This window comes from Chiroxiphia lanceolata, chromosome 22, assembly GCF_009829145.1.
Source record: "Chiroxiphia lanceolata isolate bChiLan1 chromosome 22, bChiLan1.pri, whole genome shotgun sequence".
NCBI lineage: Eukaryota > Metazoa > Chordata > Aves > Passeriformes > Pipridae > Chiroxiphia > Chiroxiphia lanceolata.
In genome coordinates, this window is record NC_045658.1 from 4,461,452 (window position 1) to 4,477,462 (window position 16,011).

Consider the following 16,011-nt stretch of genomic DNA (forward strand, 5'->3'; position numbering starts at 1 on the left):
GGGAGTGTCTTGTGCTATAAAAGTGGGGAAAGGGGAAACCAGACAACAAGGAAGAAGCCAAGAATGTGTAAGAACAACAACTGGGAATGCAGCCTTGACAAAGCTTTGTCTTGTGGGTTTTTTTGGGTGGGTCAGATGGTAGCTAAAGAAAGGCTGGAATAATGATAAGTTAAAAAAAGCTATTAGTGTCAAACTGTGTTCAGGGGAAATGCAAGTTGCTGCAACTTCCTTTTCCCATGAAGAACAAGCAGAGGGCATCAGGCTCCAAAATAAACTCCTAAAAGTGAAAGCCTGCTCGGCTGAAGTTTAACTGAGTGGTAATAAAGGGCAAAAAAAAGTAAGCTGAAAGACAATCTTGTTTCCAGAGGAAGGAATTTTAACAGAACAACTGACTGATGCCCCAAGGTGACCAAGAAGCAGCACACCAGGCCTGGATGTAGCTGGGGGCTTAGTGAAGAGAGTTTTAAAAGGCTCTGAAGTTCTATCCAGCAGCTTCTTGGAAAGGTGTTGGTGTGACTTGTCCCTGGAGGTGCCTCTGGAGCAGCAGGATTGTCTTTGGGTGGCACAGGGAAGGCAAGTGTCAGATGGTCTATTTGTGAGGTGCTCTGTGGTCCTGACCCTCGTGCCCCCTTTTTTGCACTGTGGCAAAACTGATTTAAATCAATGTGATAAAAAGCTCTAAAGGCTTCATTCAGCACTGGCACCCAACCCAAGGCAGGCAGGGCTGGATGTTGCCCAGAAGCTCTTTGTGAACTGGCAGAGTGGGTGTGAAGGCTCATCCTGCCAAACTGATGTGTCCCCCAGGACTTCCAGGATTCATTAGAAAATTGGATTTGAACTTGCAAGTCAAAACCAGATGAAGGTAATAAAATACTTAAGGAGGCAGTGGAGCTGCAGGTTTGAGTGCAGCTGTGCAGCAGAGCAGGGGAAGAAGAAATTGCTGCAGTGGAAAAATCCACTCTTGAAAAAACATGTAAGCAGTGGTGGCCCTCTTATAGATCTGAGGGGAGCGTGGGGTTATTTTTTAAGAAGTGGAATTATGTATTTTCCAGTAAAGTTTTAATAGTGCAAAAGCAGAGCTCAAGTAAATATTAGTTACCCTGAAAAAGTTACTCGATTGCAAAATGGTGTGATTTAAATACAAAACTGGTCGAACGAAGTGATTTAAAATGTTGAGAACTCTCAATTTGGAAAATGGGAATGTAAAACTGAAAGGACACTGTGGCCAAAAGTGACATGAAGACATGAAATCGTTTGTGGGTTTTTTTAAGGTGTTTCCATCAGGTGTGTTTTCTGGGGTGCTGGGAGAAGCTTGAGTGGGGACAGCTGGTTTTACAGGTCCCAATAAACCCTGTTAAAAACTAGGTTCAGCAGGGATCCTTCATGGCTGGGAAATGATTAAACTGTTTGAGAGAACAAGACACCTGAGACAGCAACGCCCTTTGAAAATGGAGCACATCTACATCAAAGGTGTGAAGCACCAGTTGTCTATGTGGAAGCCAGTGAAGGATCAGGCAAACAAGGACATGCTTTCAACCTGTGAGTTCTTTGAAGGGGAGGGGAGGGTGGGGGAAAGCTCTTTCTTATCGACAGAACCGTAAAATCCGTTTAACACGGGAGTGAACGCTCTGCTGTGTCTCCCGAGGCTTTTCCACCCCGCAGGTTGCAGGATGGAGCAGGATGGAGCAGGATGCTGCGAATCAGTGCTGGAATGTGGAAGGTGGAGGTAACACTGGTGTCACCTGGGGAGGGTGAGGGACCGGTGGTATGTGTTGCTGCTCTGATAAACCTTTTCTCTGGACATCTGAACGTGTTCCAGTGTGCCCCCGAGTGTTCGTGTGTCTGTGCAAACACCGAGAGATCTGGCTCAGGAGGGGGCAGGCGAACTGTGCGCTGTCCTGGGGGAAGAAGGTCCCGACAGCAAAAGTAAGGAGTCAACAGTAAAAATAAGGAAACGACGGCAGAACAGGCGTTTGTTTCTGACCCGTCCTGTCTCGGCGGGGTTTTTAATGTGAAGAACGGAGGTGTTTTTGTGCCGCGGGGCCGCTTCGCTCCCAGCGCTCCGCCGTGCGCGGCTCCCGGCGCCGTCCCCGGGGATTCCCTCGGGATCCGGGGGGGAGCGAGGGGCCGGCCCGGGCTCACATGACGGCGGGGGCGGGTCGGGTCCCGCCGCTGCCGAGCCGGCCCCGGCTCCTGCCCTCCCCATCCCATCCCGTCCCGTCCCGTCCCATCCCGGCGCTCCCGTCCCGCCGCGGCTCCTCCATCCCTCGCCGCTGCCGGGACCGGTGCGATGCCCACCCCGCTGCCCCCGACGGAGCTGCTGGGCTCGGAGCGGGCCGTGGTGCTCGTGTCCTGTGTCCTGTCCTGCGTGGGCTCCTCGCTCCTGCTCTGCTCCCAGGCGCTGTGGCCGGAGCTGCGGACGCGGCCGCGGCAGCTCCTGCTCTACCTGTCGCTGGCCGACCTGCTCTCGGCGCTCTCCTACTTCTACGGGGTGCTGCAGGACTTCGACAGGACCTCCTGGGACTGCGTCCTGCAGGGCGCCCTGTCCACCTTCGCCAACACCAGCTCCTTCTTCTGGACCATGGCCATCGCCTTCTACCTCTACCTCACCATCGTCAGGGGCTCGCCCACGGGCGCGGGCTTGCTGTGCTGCTTCCACGCCGTGAGGTGGGTGCTGCCTGCGGCTCCTGGGAGGTGGGGACCCCCCGACACCCACCCCGTGGCCAGGAGCCCCCCCTGCTCTGTGCCGCGATGGAGCGCTTGGATGGCCGCTGGAATCACCTGTGCTTCTCTCAAGGGGAGTGTCTGTGTCCCCCCCCTTCTCAGATTCCTTTTAAACATGGATTTTGCTGTCTTCTAACCAGCCAACCCTGCTGGTTACTCTCCCCCCCACCCCGCTCCCTTCCCAAGTGAAGAACTGGAGACGTGGAAAAGTTAAAAATGTTTTTGCTCAAGGTCACATAGAAAAATCTCTGGCAAGTTATAACGACTCTAAAAATCCTGGCTTCTGCCCTGACATCCTGGAAATAATATCCTAAAACTTGTGTTTGCGATACCTGTCTGCTGTTGCCAAAACCCCCGTGTTTGGGATCTGTTTCCATGGGTCCCCGACTTCCCTGGTGTGTGGATCCTTCCCCCTCTCCCCGGGCAGGTTGCTGTAATTCAATACCCACAGGAGAATGTCGTCTGCAAGTGATGAGGCTGCTGCTAGAAAAGCATTCTGAAGGTTGTTTTGGCGTGTTTGATTGAAAGCAAGGCGAGCCAGACCGCAGTGTAGCTTTATGTCTCGGTTGCTGTTATTTAGGGAGCTGATTTTCCCCAGCATGTTCAGTAAAAGCTTTCATTATGCAATTGGAGCTTGTGGAATCATGTGCTGCGTCCACGCTGAGCAAAACAGTGATCCTTTAGTCCTCCTTGCTGCCAAGCTTTTGCAATAAATTATAAGAGGAATGATCTGGTTTAAAAAGGGGGGGGGGGAAGTCATTGGGACAAACACTGAATTTTCTTTGGTTTCTTAGTCAAATATTTGTCACCTTTTAGTTTCAAACAGCATCAGCTGGGAGATGATTGAATTAGAGTGCAGGTAAGGATGTGCCACAGAAAGACTTGAAGGCTGAGTGTGAATCAGGGAGGAACTTCAATTCCTGCCCTACCTGTTCTAATTGCTGCTTGACAGCAAGGTCTGTGTGTGAGGAAGCCTGAGGTGTCTGGAAACACCGGGCTGGTGGTGGTGAAGCTGAAATAAGATGCAGTGAGACAGTGGAGGAGTTTTTTAGATTGTTTAATCTCAAGTAAATAGAGAGCTCTGAGAGCTGTGGAGAGGATGGAGCGCCAGTAAAGAGCCACAAGTTGCTTAATGGACAGCAGACAGAAGTCTGACTCCTTCTCATGGCCATGCTGGCTCCATCAGGAGACATCAAAGAGTTGAGGCAAATCTGGTCTATTTGTAATTTTCTTCTCTGCTAATTGCTTGTGTGGCTTTTGCCTGTATTTGTTTCTCTATCTGGTTTAATGCTCCTCAGCCTCGTGGGCTACAAAGTGCAGAAAGGAACAGCCAGAGTGACTGAAATAGGGTTGGCTGTAACCTGGGCACTCTTTCAAAACTCTAAAAACCCTGGAAGATTGCTCTGCTTTGTGACACTGCTCAAACTGAGCTGCCCTCTGGGTGAATTTGTAAGTTTATTTTCAGTTCTTTACAGCGAAAATAAAATACCATCTTCTGCCCTTGGTGTGGATCAGCACCACTTGCTCTGTTAAAAGGGTCTGGACAGCACTCACAAAGCACCTGTCATCAGGTGCTGCTTTGTGAATGCCTCCTGCTCTGTGCAGAGCCAGGGTTTAAAGCTGCTTCTGCTTATGAAAACTCAGAGGAAAACAAGTGAGGACCTGTTCTGTGCCCATCCCCTCGTGACACATCATCCTGCTTCCCATCCGTGCACTTTGATGGTTACCTGAGAACTCAATCATGACGTGAAATTTGGGATGTAATGCCTGGAGGTGGCTCCCCCTCACCCTTTCCAGTGTTTCAGGGTTCCACTGGAAGTCTGTGGTGCTGGTAGCCTAAAAATCTATTAGAACCACTTCTAACAATGTATGCACTGGTGTCTTTTTGTATATTAGCTGCAGGAGGTAAGTGTGGGAGACCTGTCTAGGGCAAAAAGAAAGGTGACAAAGGCAGGTGATGTCTTAAGGATTTAAATTTCCTTTTTTTTTTTTTTTTTGTCTAGGCAAGAACCTGAGATTTTTTTGTTTTCTCCCCTCCTTGCTTTGTAGTTTGCCAGCACAGTCATGCAGTGACCATTGTGTGAAGAGTCATTCCAAGGCACATTTGGAAAGGATCCAGGGCAGGATGGAGTTTTGTCAGGCATGTTTCCCATTCTTCCCCAGCAGCTGCTCACAAGGGGCAAGTGTTTGTAAAGACAAGTGCTTTGTGGATGCTGGGTGTAACCAGAGACTTTTTTCTTTAGCTGAGTGGAGCTGACTAAATCCATGTTGGGAAGTCAGTACCTGAAAGTCTCCCGAGGGAAATGAGGATGTCACACTGGACCAAACCTGTCAAACAGGTTTGTCCCTCACCATTCCTGTGGTAACACATCCACCTCTTCTGCTGCTGGGCTGGAGAGCTGCAGCCTCTGTTTGGGTTTTAAACTCGCCCAGCTCAGAGGAGCTTAGAAAACAAGCTTACACTTAGCTTTGGAAATATTTACGCCGTTGCAAAATGTGAGTTCTGGCATCCAGAGTGTACAGGACCAGGCTACCTCGTGTTCTGAATTTCTAAATATCTAGTTGGGCAATGTCATCTCTGTTGTGAGAGCAGCTGATCCAAACTCAGGGTGAGGAGTGGACCAGACAGACAGAACCCATCTTGGGATTGGGGTTTTTTTCTTGGCTTTTGACAGCAATTGCTGACAAGCTTTGAAGAATTTTTATTTCATGATCAGGCAACACATATAAGTATATATATGCTTTATTTATAGCATTAATAATCAATATTAAATCATTATAAGCATATATATGCCTTGTTTATATTTATATATACCTATAAATGTGTTTGTTTATATATACATTTATGCCATGCATATGTACATACACATGCATGTCCATGGAGTACTTGAGGTCCTTTCATGTACTACTGTGCTGTTCATCTCAGCCCTTGCTGGGCTGCCTCATGCATGCTTAAATTAGGGCAGATTTGCTCTGGAGTTCTGCTTGCAAGGTGTGCTCAAAGCTCTTTTCCTGGAATATTGGCTGGGATATCCAGAAGACTGATTCTTCTTTCTCTACAGAGGATAAATTCCTGTCCCCAGAAGGAATTGCCTGCAGGCCTGCTGGCAGGATGGCTTGTAGTCTGACCTGTGCAGGCAGGTGACAACAAATCACCTCTTGTAAGAGCCTCTAGGGAGGAAAAAAAAAGCAGCTGTGCAGCATAAATCAGAATGTGGTTATTAAACAACCTAACCCAGGCACACTGAGGACAAGAAAATCAGGACAAGTCGAGCTGAATGCTGCTGGAGTTTAGGGGTCCTTGTCCTGCCTTGTTGTGGTGTTAATGTGCAAGGATAACAGTGGGTTATATGTTTTTTTAGTAATCCATTGCCAGGAGCTGTGTTAGGGGAATAAGAAGTGTTTTGTCTGCCTTAGAGGTGGGATCTCCAGCCATCCTACAGAGATGCAAGGAGTTGTCACCTTCCCCTTCTCTCCCACTCTGGCTGTATTTAGATCCAAGTGTGTTTCAGAGAGGCCCAGCCCACAGAATTGCTCTTGGAGGCTCAGAGGAATATTTCTGCCTCTCTGTTATCCTGGATCCCTTTCATTCCACTCTTTACCTACGCCTTGGGTGATGACTCCTGGTTCTTCAGGTCCTCCATTCCTCCAGCTGGGTGCAAAGCGTTGGCATTTTGCAGCCCTGGTGAACTGTCAGGAGTTCTTAAGAACAACCAAATCACCAGTCTCAGTTCTCCTTTCCACTTTTCTAAAATGGAGCTGAAGTTCACTGAAATGTCTGATTGCTTTCTAGATCCTTTCTGACTTCACTTTGAAGTGGTGTTTCCGACTTCACTTTGTCCTTGGTGTTGGTTGTAAACATCCATCTGATCCCAACGTGCTATTCCAGTGAAAATTAACTGCCTGCTGTGCAGCAGTTTTCTTCCACATTCTTCCTTTTCCCAGTTATATGCTGAAGATTTTTGTAAGACTCTTGCCTTGGGGGTCTGATATTTCCTACTGTGGCTTCTCTGGCTGTGTCTGTGTGGACTTAGGCTGTTTTACATCCACACACAGTAATTTGAGCTGCTTTTATCTTGATTCTCTCTCAGTTTCAGGTCACTGTTGAGATGATTATTTAGAAAAATTAGTTTCTTAATTCACTTCCTTTTTCTTGGTACTTATATGCCTTAACGTGGTTTGTCTAAGGAAATGCCAGTTCTCTTGAATTCTTTACCTTAGTTCTTCCAAGTGAGCTGAAAATGGAATGTCTTGGCACGTGCTGCAATGGTTTTCAGAGAAATCACCATTTTTACCAAAACGAGTCTTGGATTGTGTGGAAAGTGTCACGGTGCTGGTGACATTTGGGATGTTTTTAGAAAGCCTGCTCTGATAACAGCGTGGGGAGGGCTTCCTGCAGCACCACTGTCCTTAAATAACAGCACTGGCTTGGGTCAGCACTGCCTGTTCTGAACTGGACATTGAAACAGAGTGTCCTAAACACGCTGAAGGCTTGACTCTGACATTTTTTACAGTGTTACATTTGCATTTGTTTGTTTTGTGAGCAGATGAACCTGGACATTTTATTTAAAAGGAGGAAATGGGGTATTTTTGAAATCTAATATCACAGGATTATCTCTGATTCTTCAGTCGGAATTTCAGATAATCTGGCCAAGGCAACTGCTGTTTGCCTACATAGTCTGGTGCCTGTGGAACCCATTTTTGGGAGGAAGATCCTTTCCATGCTCTCTGCAGCTGCTCCAGGCTGTCAGTGGAAGACAAGCATGAACAAGGAAGGTACCAAGAGCAAGACAGTCGTGAATTTGTTTTCTCTGCACCTGGGGAGCCCAGGAGGGTTGTGCTGGGAGCTCAGTCTGAGCACTCTCAAGCATTTATGGCATTTATTGAATGTCTCTCGTCCCTCTTCAAGCTCCACAGGGTTTTCCCCTGAGGATGGATGTGGGAAGGGCAGGTGATGCATTCAGCTGGATGCAGGGCACTGTTTCAGCCCTGGTGTCATTTTTACATTTCTGTGGGCTCATGGAATTTTTCTCTTCTTCCTCGTGGCTTCTTGTGGGCAGCCCAAGCTGCTGAGTGACAATTCATGTGTGTCACCACAGTTGTTTTTCTTCTAAATGCTTCCTTATATTTGCCTCTGCTGTCAAGAGACAAGCCAAAGTCACAGCTCCAAATTATGTGAATATGGCTCCTCTTGGCATTCTTAGCCTTCTGCTGTTACTGCCAGCACTTTTCCTTGGGAAGAAACTTGCTCTTTGTCCTTCAGAAATTATGCTTTTGCTCCCAAAATATTTCCTACACCTCCACTTAAAAGCAAAGCAAACCACTGATGGAACAAAGTTGTGGATTTCTTTGTGTGCCAGTCCTTTATGTGCCAAGTGTCACTTTGGAATCAGAGTGTGGGATTTGGCTGCTTGTGTTCTGAAAGCCCTGAGTGAGGTGGCTGAGCCCTACAGGGCAGTCACACTGTGCAGTGCTCTGGACTTGTCAAATCCTCAGCCTCACCTGTATCCAGGGGAGAAGGGGAGTAGGTGGGAAGGTGGGATGTCTCCTCTTCACCCTGAGTGTGCTGTGCAGGCCAGGTCAGAGTGTAGCACATCATTACACATCTGTCCTTCAGGACTGGGGATCCAAATCCCTATAACGGGTCCTTAGGAAGTGGATTTGCAGTCCTCATCCACACACTGTCTGACTGTCAGCCCCCTCCCTTCAGCCTGATGGTCTGGAACAACACTGGCATCCCGGCTGATGGAGAATCCCTGACCTGCCACCCGTTTCCCTGAGGTGTGGGGGGCACTAAACCGAGGATGTTCTTGGCTTCACCTCACTCTCTGTGCTCTCCCCTCAGCTGGGGTGTCCCCCTCGGCATCACGGTGGCAGCTGTGGCTCTGAAGAAGATCGGCTACGACGCCTCCAACGTCTCCGTGGGCTGGTGTTGGGTCAACCTGGACGCCGAGGACCGTGTCCTGTGGATGCTGCTAACGGGGAAAGTTTGGGAGATCCTGGCCTATGTGACCCTGCCAGTGCTCTACATCCTCATCAAGAAGCACATTAACAGAGCAGTGAGTACTGTGCTGTGTTGCAGACTTGCTCTGTGGTCCTGCCCTCCCAGTGCTCTGCAGTTTCTGGGCCACATTTAGCAGCTGCACAGGCAGGAATCGCTTCCCAGCACTGAAATGTCCCCACCCCTGGGAGCAGCAGTGCCCCTGCAGCATCACCACACAGTGGCTTAGCACAAGGATGTAAAAGCCTTTTGAGAACATACAGGGGTTATGGAATGTTCATGAGGGAAATGCTCAGTCCTACAGTAAGAATTGAAACAGGACGTGAAGGACAAAATTCTGCTTTAATCAGTGTTCTGCAGTTCCACTTGTACCCAGCCCGAGACTGGACTTATCTAACCTCAGTCCTTGCACTATCAGTGAGGATAGTTTGTGTTTATGAATGTTTTGTACTGGTAGCATAAAGCACTGTTTGGGAGTCTGGGCACTACATGGCAACAGGCACCACACACACACTGCACAGGAGACACCCTGGCCCGGCAGGGTTTTGGAAATCAGAGCTTTAGTCATTGCTGTTCCTTGTGAACACAAAGAATCCAGGCATCTGGGACAGCATTTGCATAACAGAGACATCTAGGTTGAGAGTGGCAGAAGGAACTGCATCCAGGGATTCCTTTTCTCCCCTCTAAGTTGTATTAGAGTTAAAAAAAACCCTTCCACATGTGGATAGGTGTCCTTCTGGAAAATGCTGCCACTGCACTTGTGGTGTAGCCGTGGCAGTTGTAGTAAGGCATAAACACCAGTCTGGTTAGGGCAGGATCCTGCAGATAAGCTGGAAGAACAGGGTAGTTTTAAGCAGCCCTAAGTGTCCTGGGAAAGGGGAGTTGGGAAGGGTTTGCTCGTGCCTGTCAGCACCACCTGACATAACCCCGACAGGACACTGTGTCCCAGCCGCTGTCAAAGATAGAAGTGTGACCTCCTGGAAACCTGACCACCCCAAAAGGCTGGGCTGCTGCTCCTGCTCTGCCAGGGATTCCTGGAAACTCTGCTCTCCCTCCCCACTGCAGCCCTGACCCCGTGCTGGGAGCAGGGCTGGGGGCAGGCGGCTGTCACTGCTCTCACATGGGGGTCCGAGGGTCTGGAGCAGCAGCTCGTGGAGCCTTCTGGACCTGAGCACCTCTCCTCATCCCTGGGGAATTTGCCAGGCCTGGAGCTGCTTGCTGAGCTTCTGAACTGGCAGGGAGCCTCCCAGTTCCAAGGGAGAGCAATAGGCAACCAGAGCAGGGCTTGGAACTATGTTCTGGCTGAAGGGAGTGTGGCAGGAGTGGCTCCTGCACAGTCAGAGGCAGGAGAAATTCTGGCAGTAACTGTTGTGGGGGACACACACAGATGTGTGCTGAGGGCTTTCTAAAGGGAAAAGACTGCATTGGGGTGAGTGGGAAGCTGCACTGAAAGCCCTCAGTGGGACTGGACTCAGCTCACTGTGCAGTGGGGTCACACAGCTCTGTCCTATTGGGAACAAGGTGTCGGGACTGGCAGGACTGGAGCGAAGGAGAACCCTGAGCATCAAAGCTGTGTGTGCTCAGTAACCCTGATGGTAGGAGGAACAGTTTCCTGCAGGTCAGCTCTCCAGAGATTTAACCTGATCCAGGGCACAGATCCTCTTTTTTTTTTTCTTTTTTCCCCTACATGTGCTGGTACAGAGAGAGGTTTGTCCAAATCTACAGAAGCCCATTGCTGACAGTGCATGATCAGAAATCAGGCAGCAGGTTCTACACAAATATATATATATATATTTCCAGATGTGTGTATATATATTTTTATATATATATATTTATGGCAAGAGGCCTTCACAAGGCTGAATTCTTGGCCCCCCATTTACAAAGTCCTGGCCAGCAGCACTGCCCCAGCAAAACTATTTGGTGGAGCACCATATTTTTATTTATATTCTTATGACCTGGTCTCTTGGCAACTACCTGGTGATATTTGCAAGTCTAAAGCTTTAGTGGGACTCTGATAAGGGCTGGACCTCCCTTATTTGCCACTCCCTGGCTCCAGCAGGAATGTTTGTGCCTGCAAAGGCAGAGTGTGGCCGCTGCTCACAACTGTGCCCCTTGTTAAATTCCTGCAGGATGCAGAAAGATTTAATTTGCTCTGGAAAGAATCCCTGGAGCTGAATATCCAATGTGTGTATGTTTTTGCTGATGTTTTCTCTCTCTCCCCCTCCCTGGAAGCACGCAGCTCTCTCAGAGTACCGCCCCATCCTCTCAGGAGCACCTGCATTCCAGCCCAGGACTTCCATAGCGGATAAGAAGTTGATTCTCATCCCTGTCATCTTCATCTTCCTCCGCATCTGGAGCACTGTGAGGTTCATCCTGACCCTCTGCAACTCCCCTGCCGTGCAAAACTCAGCCCTGGTTGTCCTGCATGTGAGTATTCGCCAGGAGTTGCATCGGGAGGGAGGTGAGGTTTTGGTGCTCTCGCTGTCCCGTGTTTTGGTAGGATGCTGTGCTGGGAGAACACCTGCTCCCTGCTGGCAAGCGCTGCCCGGGCTGCTCAGCCACAGCAGTGGTTCCAGCAGGGGCAGTGATTCCAGCAGCAGCTGTTTCAGCAGCATCTAGTGGCTGCAGGATAAAGCTGCAGCGGGGAGGGATGGACAGTGCCAGCTGCCTGTAGAAGCAGCTCAGACCAGGAATGTTGGGTGTCTGTCCTTCAGGAGGGCTCAGCCTGCTGCTGCCCTACACCAGGCTGCAGCAGTGCCAGCCCACAGCAGCTCTTTGCTCTGCTTTTGGGTGCTCTCTCTCTGGGGGAAAAAAAAAAAAAAAAAAAGCTTTATTTTTCCGAATTTGTTTTTCTCGTTGAGGTGAAGTTGGTGACTGTCATGCAGCTGCTCTGTCTGACACGATGTTTTCTCTTCTCTGGGGGGTGCCTGGAGGAGCAGCACTGGTTCATTCCTTTCTTGCCCTTGCAGGGAATTGGTAACACGTTCCAAGGAGGTGCCAACTGCATCATGTTTGTGCTCTGCACTCGGGTGGTCCGGGCTCGGCTGCTTTCCTTCATCTGCTGCTGCAAACACGACGAGGGGGATTGGCCCTGGCAGAGATCAAACAGCTCCTGGCAGCACCCAGAACCCCACAAGGACATGCCAGGCCCTGAGCAGACAAAGCCACCGCTTTCCAGCACCTGAGCTGCCTCCACCTCAGCGTTGAGTCCTTCTTTCATGGTAAAAAAATCCAGTGTGAGTCTTTCCTCCTGCCTTGCCTGTGCTTCATGGTCTGAGGGGTGGGGACAGCTACCAGTGAGCAGCTGGCAGAGAGGGGTTTCTGCTGCTGCTGCTGCTGCTGCTGCTGCTGGGGGGATTCCCTGTCTGACTTTGCAGGTCCTAAACCATTTATAGAACTGCTCCACCCCCCTTTCCCCCGAGCTGGGGTGGTGGCTGCTATTCGAGCCTGTAAAATGAGGAACTAGATTGCAGAGCTGTCTGGCCCTCAAGGACAGGACACCGGTGAAAACTGAAGAAGAGGAATTAGTGGCTCTTTTTGATGTAAAATACCACGTGCACACGCATTTCATCAGCACTGCACAGTTCAGATGTTTAGTGCCCCGAGTTTTCCTCATGAGGGAACACAATCCCTGCTGCCAGTCACCATGAAAGGGAAAAGGAGGGGAAGTGATTCATCCAAGCCTGCCTAGAAAGTCTCTAGGAGCAAAAATTTGACAGAAGATCTTAATTTCAGGCACAAGATGGGGCACTGACGTCCTTGCATTGTTGTGTGAGCACCTGGTTCCTTTGTGCTTGACCTCATGAGTGAGAGCTGCAGAATTTATAGGGGTGTCAAACAGTCCATTGCAGAGCACTTGGGGCGGGGGTGCTGTGTGGGTCTCTGTCTGTGAAGCAGGTATTGATAGAGCTCTCTCCAGGAGAGACAGCAGCTCTCCTGACTCTTCAGATAAATGTGCTGGCATGTGCTGCCCCTTCAGGAAGAGTATGAAAGCATCTGTGCTTCTGCAGGTCACACTCAGCCCAAAGGGCTGAGCCTGAAAGGCAAATGCCTGCCTGGGACATGGGGATGAGCATCCTGCAGGGAAGGGGCTGTGGGGCTCCGAGGGGATCTCTCTTGCATCCATCTCTTTCTTCTCCTCCCAGAACCACACAGCCCCAAAAAACCACAAAGGACTCTTTATTTTTAATCAGTTGACATGTTCAATTTGTAGGCCAGGTTTTTGCAAACAGAACAGGAGCCCTGTGAGCTGTCTGGGGAGGAGGGGCAGCTGGCAGGCTGCTGCTGCTCCGGGCACCCGGCTGCTCCAAAGCTGCTCTTGTTAGTTTATTTTAGTCACCCTAACAGCAAGCACAACAGTTACATGATCCAGAGCTCTTAGGGGACTGTAGGCAGAGGCAGACCCTGTTATTTCCTGAAGCCTTGGCATTAGCTTTATTACTATATTAGTATATTTAAGCCCCGTTGTGCCCAGGCTGTGTAAACAAGGGGAGGTGGAGCCCTCAAGAGCTCAGAGCCCATTTGAAGGGGGTGTAGAAGGGCTCTGCTCTTACCATCCCTGGAGTCTTTGAAAAGTAGGTGGAAACATCTTATCTTTGCCATAGATAACTTCAAGAGGATTTTTTTTTTCTCCTTTCAAAAGGCTTTTTTAAACTTCTAAAAGCTAAATAGCAACCTGGGTAGCTCAACTTCATGTTGGTCCCATGAGGCCTGGAAAAAGGAGCTATGTTAGACTTCTTGTAGAAAGGCAGGATAGTAATTTTTGAATTTTATGAGACTCAGTGTTATGCTGTGTTCTGTTCTTTGGACCCAGCCCTGAAGAGAGAAAATAAAATTGTCACCAGCTTGGCTTAAGGGAAAACAAAGCAAAACACACACACAATAAACACCCAACACACACAAAAAAATAATCAAAACAGATTCCATGTTCTCAGTTTGCCTTTTTCCATTACAGAGCTCTGAGAAATGCTTTTGAAGGAATGTGCAGCTCGCCAGAATTACACTTCCAGCTCCAGGGGTTTCAGGGAAGCACGCTGGGTTGTAAACACCAAAAGTCTGTGACATCTCTGACATCCTCGTGTCAGCAAGGGCAGAGAAAGAAAAACAGCCAACAGAGAACCTCTTAGAAATGCCTGTGGGTCCTAACCCTGAAGTTGAGGGTGGCCTAAATATGAAGGGAGATGGGATAATAGGGGAGGTGATGTGTGGAAGTGCCTGGCCGCTCCTGGTGGGTGCCCCTCGGTCTCTGGGTGAGGTTTGAGTGCAGGGCAGGTGCCTCAGCTGGGTGTGGAGATGGCTCTGAACTTTCCCCTGTCAGGCATGGACTGGAGAATTCCAGCTCAGGTGTTCTGGAGGTGGCTGAGGTTGTGGTGCCAGGGCTGTGTTTTAGGAATGGGTCCCTCATGCCTGTTCCAGCTGCTCCAAGGTGACATCCCTGGGGCTTGAGCTGCAGCAAAGCCTCCTGGCTTGGGAAAAACCTGGCACAGGCTGTGCCAGGCTCTGTGCACAGGCTGCAGGGTGGGGGGACAGTCCTGGGTTGTAACTGTGCTTCGTTCTGTGCAGGTGTGGGATCATCCCAGAGTCCCACAGAGGGAGCTAAAGCCCGGGAAACGCGCCGCTGGAGAGGCTGAGCAGATGGAAAAGGTCCCACTCCTCCTTGCCCTCACATACCAAAGGCTTTGGTCTTCAACTTTGCTCAGGATCTTCTGGAAGAGACTGTTAGACTGCGCTCCAGTTTCCTGGTCTCCTTCCCTTCTTCCCCTCACCCTCCTCCGCTAAAAATCTTAAAAATCGGTTTGGGGTTTTGCTTTTCTGTCTGACGAGGCGAATGTGTGGTGAGTTCTGAGGTGAGCAAATATCACAGGGACAGGAAAACTTCAGTAGCTGCTGAATAGGACTGTGCTGGGCATGGATTTCAGTCCTAGTGTGTCAATCTTCCCGGGAGCTCCAGGCTGGCTCCTGTTCTTCACTTGAACACGGACAACAATGTGCAAACAAACGTCTTTCTTTGGTGGTGGTGGTGGTGGATGGTTCCTCTGGATGGTTCATTCCTCCTCCTGGATGGCTGAGGGCCTTCATCATCATCAGGGATTGTGGTGGCAGCACGGGAGCTGCCTCCTGAGGAAATCTGAACTCTGCAGAGTGCCCCGGTGCTCAGGGATGTTCCCCAGAGCCTCCAGCAAGGACAGCCCTCCCAGCAGTGCCTGGCCAGTGCTCCGAGCTCCAGAGCTCCCCTGCTGAAGGCTGCAGTCTGTTCTTGCTTTGGGAGTGTGGCATCAGACCTGGGGAGGGGGATGGGGGTTGGTTTGCTTGGTTTACTATTTGGAGATAATGTTTTACTTTATTTACAGCTCCTCGTTTGCCCGGTGTTAAAATATTTCTCCAACTCGTACAAAATAAAGTTTTGTTTCTTTACCAGGAGGCTGCCCAGCGTTGCCTTTGTGCAGAGAAAACAGGGTCTCATTTGCTTCTTAATTCCAGAGCCCCATGTCTGTTGCTGTTCCCTGCAGAGTGTCCTGCACCCCTTTCCTATTCCTGGGGGATCAGGCTGCCATATCTACCTCTTGCTTACTTAACTGAAAGCCTTTTATGCAGCTGATAAAGCAGTATCTGCATATGACTCATTTCCAGGCAAATAATGTGTTTCTTAAATCATTGCTTGACCTTGAGGCCCCAGCTGTAGCTCAGTGCCCCAGGTTATGCCCAGGACTGCAGATGACACTGAGCCTTGACTTAACATGCAATTCCTTCCCAAAATGCAGGTGGAGGGGCTGCTGATGTCACTCTCTTGGTGTGGGATGTCTCCTAACAAGCTTCCTCAGGGCAGGCATTGCAGTGAGTACACTCTGCAGCACAGCTGGCTGCCAGCTCCTAACCCAACCAGCATTTTTCTAGAGCTCACCACTAAAGTCCTCCAGCAGATTTCATGTCCTGAAAACTAAGCTTCCCTCTTAATTCGTTTTGGTTTTTTTTCTCCCCTAAAGATATCGGAGTTTCATAGGATCCAGCTTGCAGCACAGACAATTGGGCTGAGGGTAAATTAATCCCTGCACAACTTCTTGGGAACTCTTGCCACATGGTGGGCAAGGGCAGAGGAGATCCAGAGCAGAGGTCATGTCTTCAGGCAAACACTCTCTGGGGTGAAGGGCAGAAGTAAGGAGCACAACGTGTGCAGAAGCTGAAATTGTAAAATGCTTGTAAAATTGGCTCTTTGCTTCTTCCTGGCTCTGTCCTGTGCCCAAGTCCATCAGGATCTCAAGTGCTGAAGGTGTTACACCCCTGCAATT

At 49.7% G+C, this 16,011-nt stretch overlaps 1 protein-coding gene across 2 annotated transcripts; it reads left to right on the forward strand.

The window, feature by feature from the left end:
• The first annotated feature begins 1,665 nt into the window (after positions 1 to 1,665).
• Positions 1,666 to 15,140, forward strand: GPR157 (G protein-coupled receptor 157). Of its 2 annotated transcripts, XM_032708976.1 has the most exons (7): positions 1,666 to 1,726; positions 1,820 to 1,926; positions 2,399 to 2,667; positions 8,570 to 8,783; positions 10,958 to 11,152; positions 11,695 to 11,946; positions 14,288 to 15,140. In XM_032708976.1, the coding sequence occupies exons 1-6, from the start codon at positions 1,681 to 1,683 to the stop codon at positions 11,908 to 11,910; spliced, it is 1,047 nt and encodes a 348-aa protein (XP_032564867.1). In that variant the 5' UTR covers positions 1,666 to 1,680; the 3' UTR covers positions 11,911 to 11,946; positions 14,288 to 15,140. The 2 variants fall into 2 exon arrangements, with proteins under 2 accessions (XP_032564867.1, XP_032564866.1); XM_032708975.1 differs by having other exon boundaries at positions 1,697 to 1,926.
• Positions 15,141 to 16,011: the final 871 nt, after the last annotated feature.

What these genes read in the sequence shown, in the direction of transcription:
- GPR157 (XM_032708975.1), top strand. Translation starts at nt 1,768, where the DNA reads ATGTGTTGCTGCTCTGATAAACCTTTTCTCTGGACATCTGAACGTGTT. An exon ending in TGCTGCTTCCACGCCGTGAG is followed by an intron (nt 2,668 to 8,569) that starts GTGGGTGCTGCC and finishes CTCTCCCCTCAG; the next exon opens with CTGGGGTGTCCCCCTCGGCA. An exon ending in CAGCCCTGGTTGTCCTGCAT is followed by an intron (nt 11,153 to 11,694) that starts GTGAGTATTCGC and finishes TTGCCCTTGCAG; the next exon opens with GGAATTGGTAACACGTTCCA.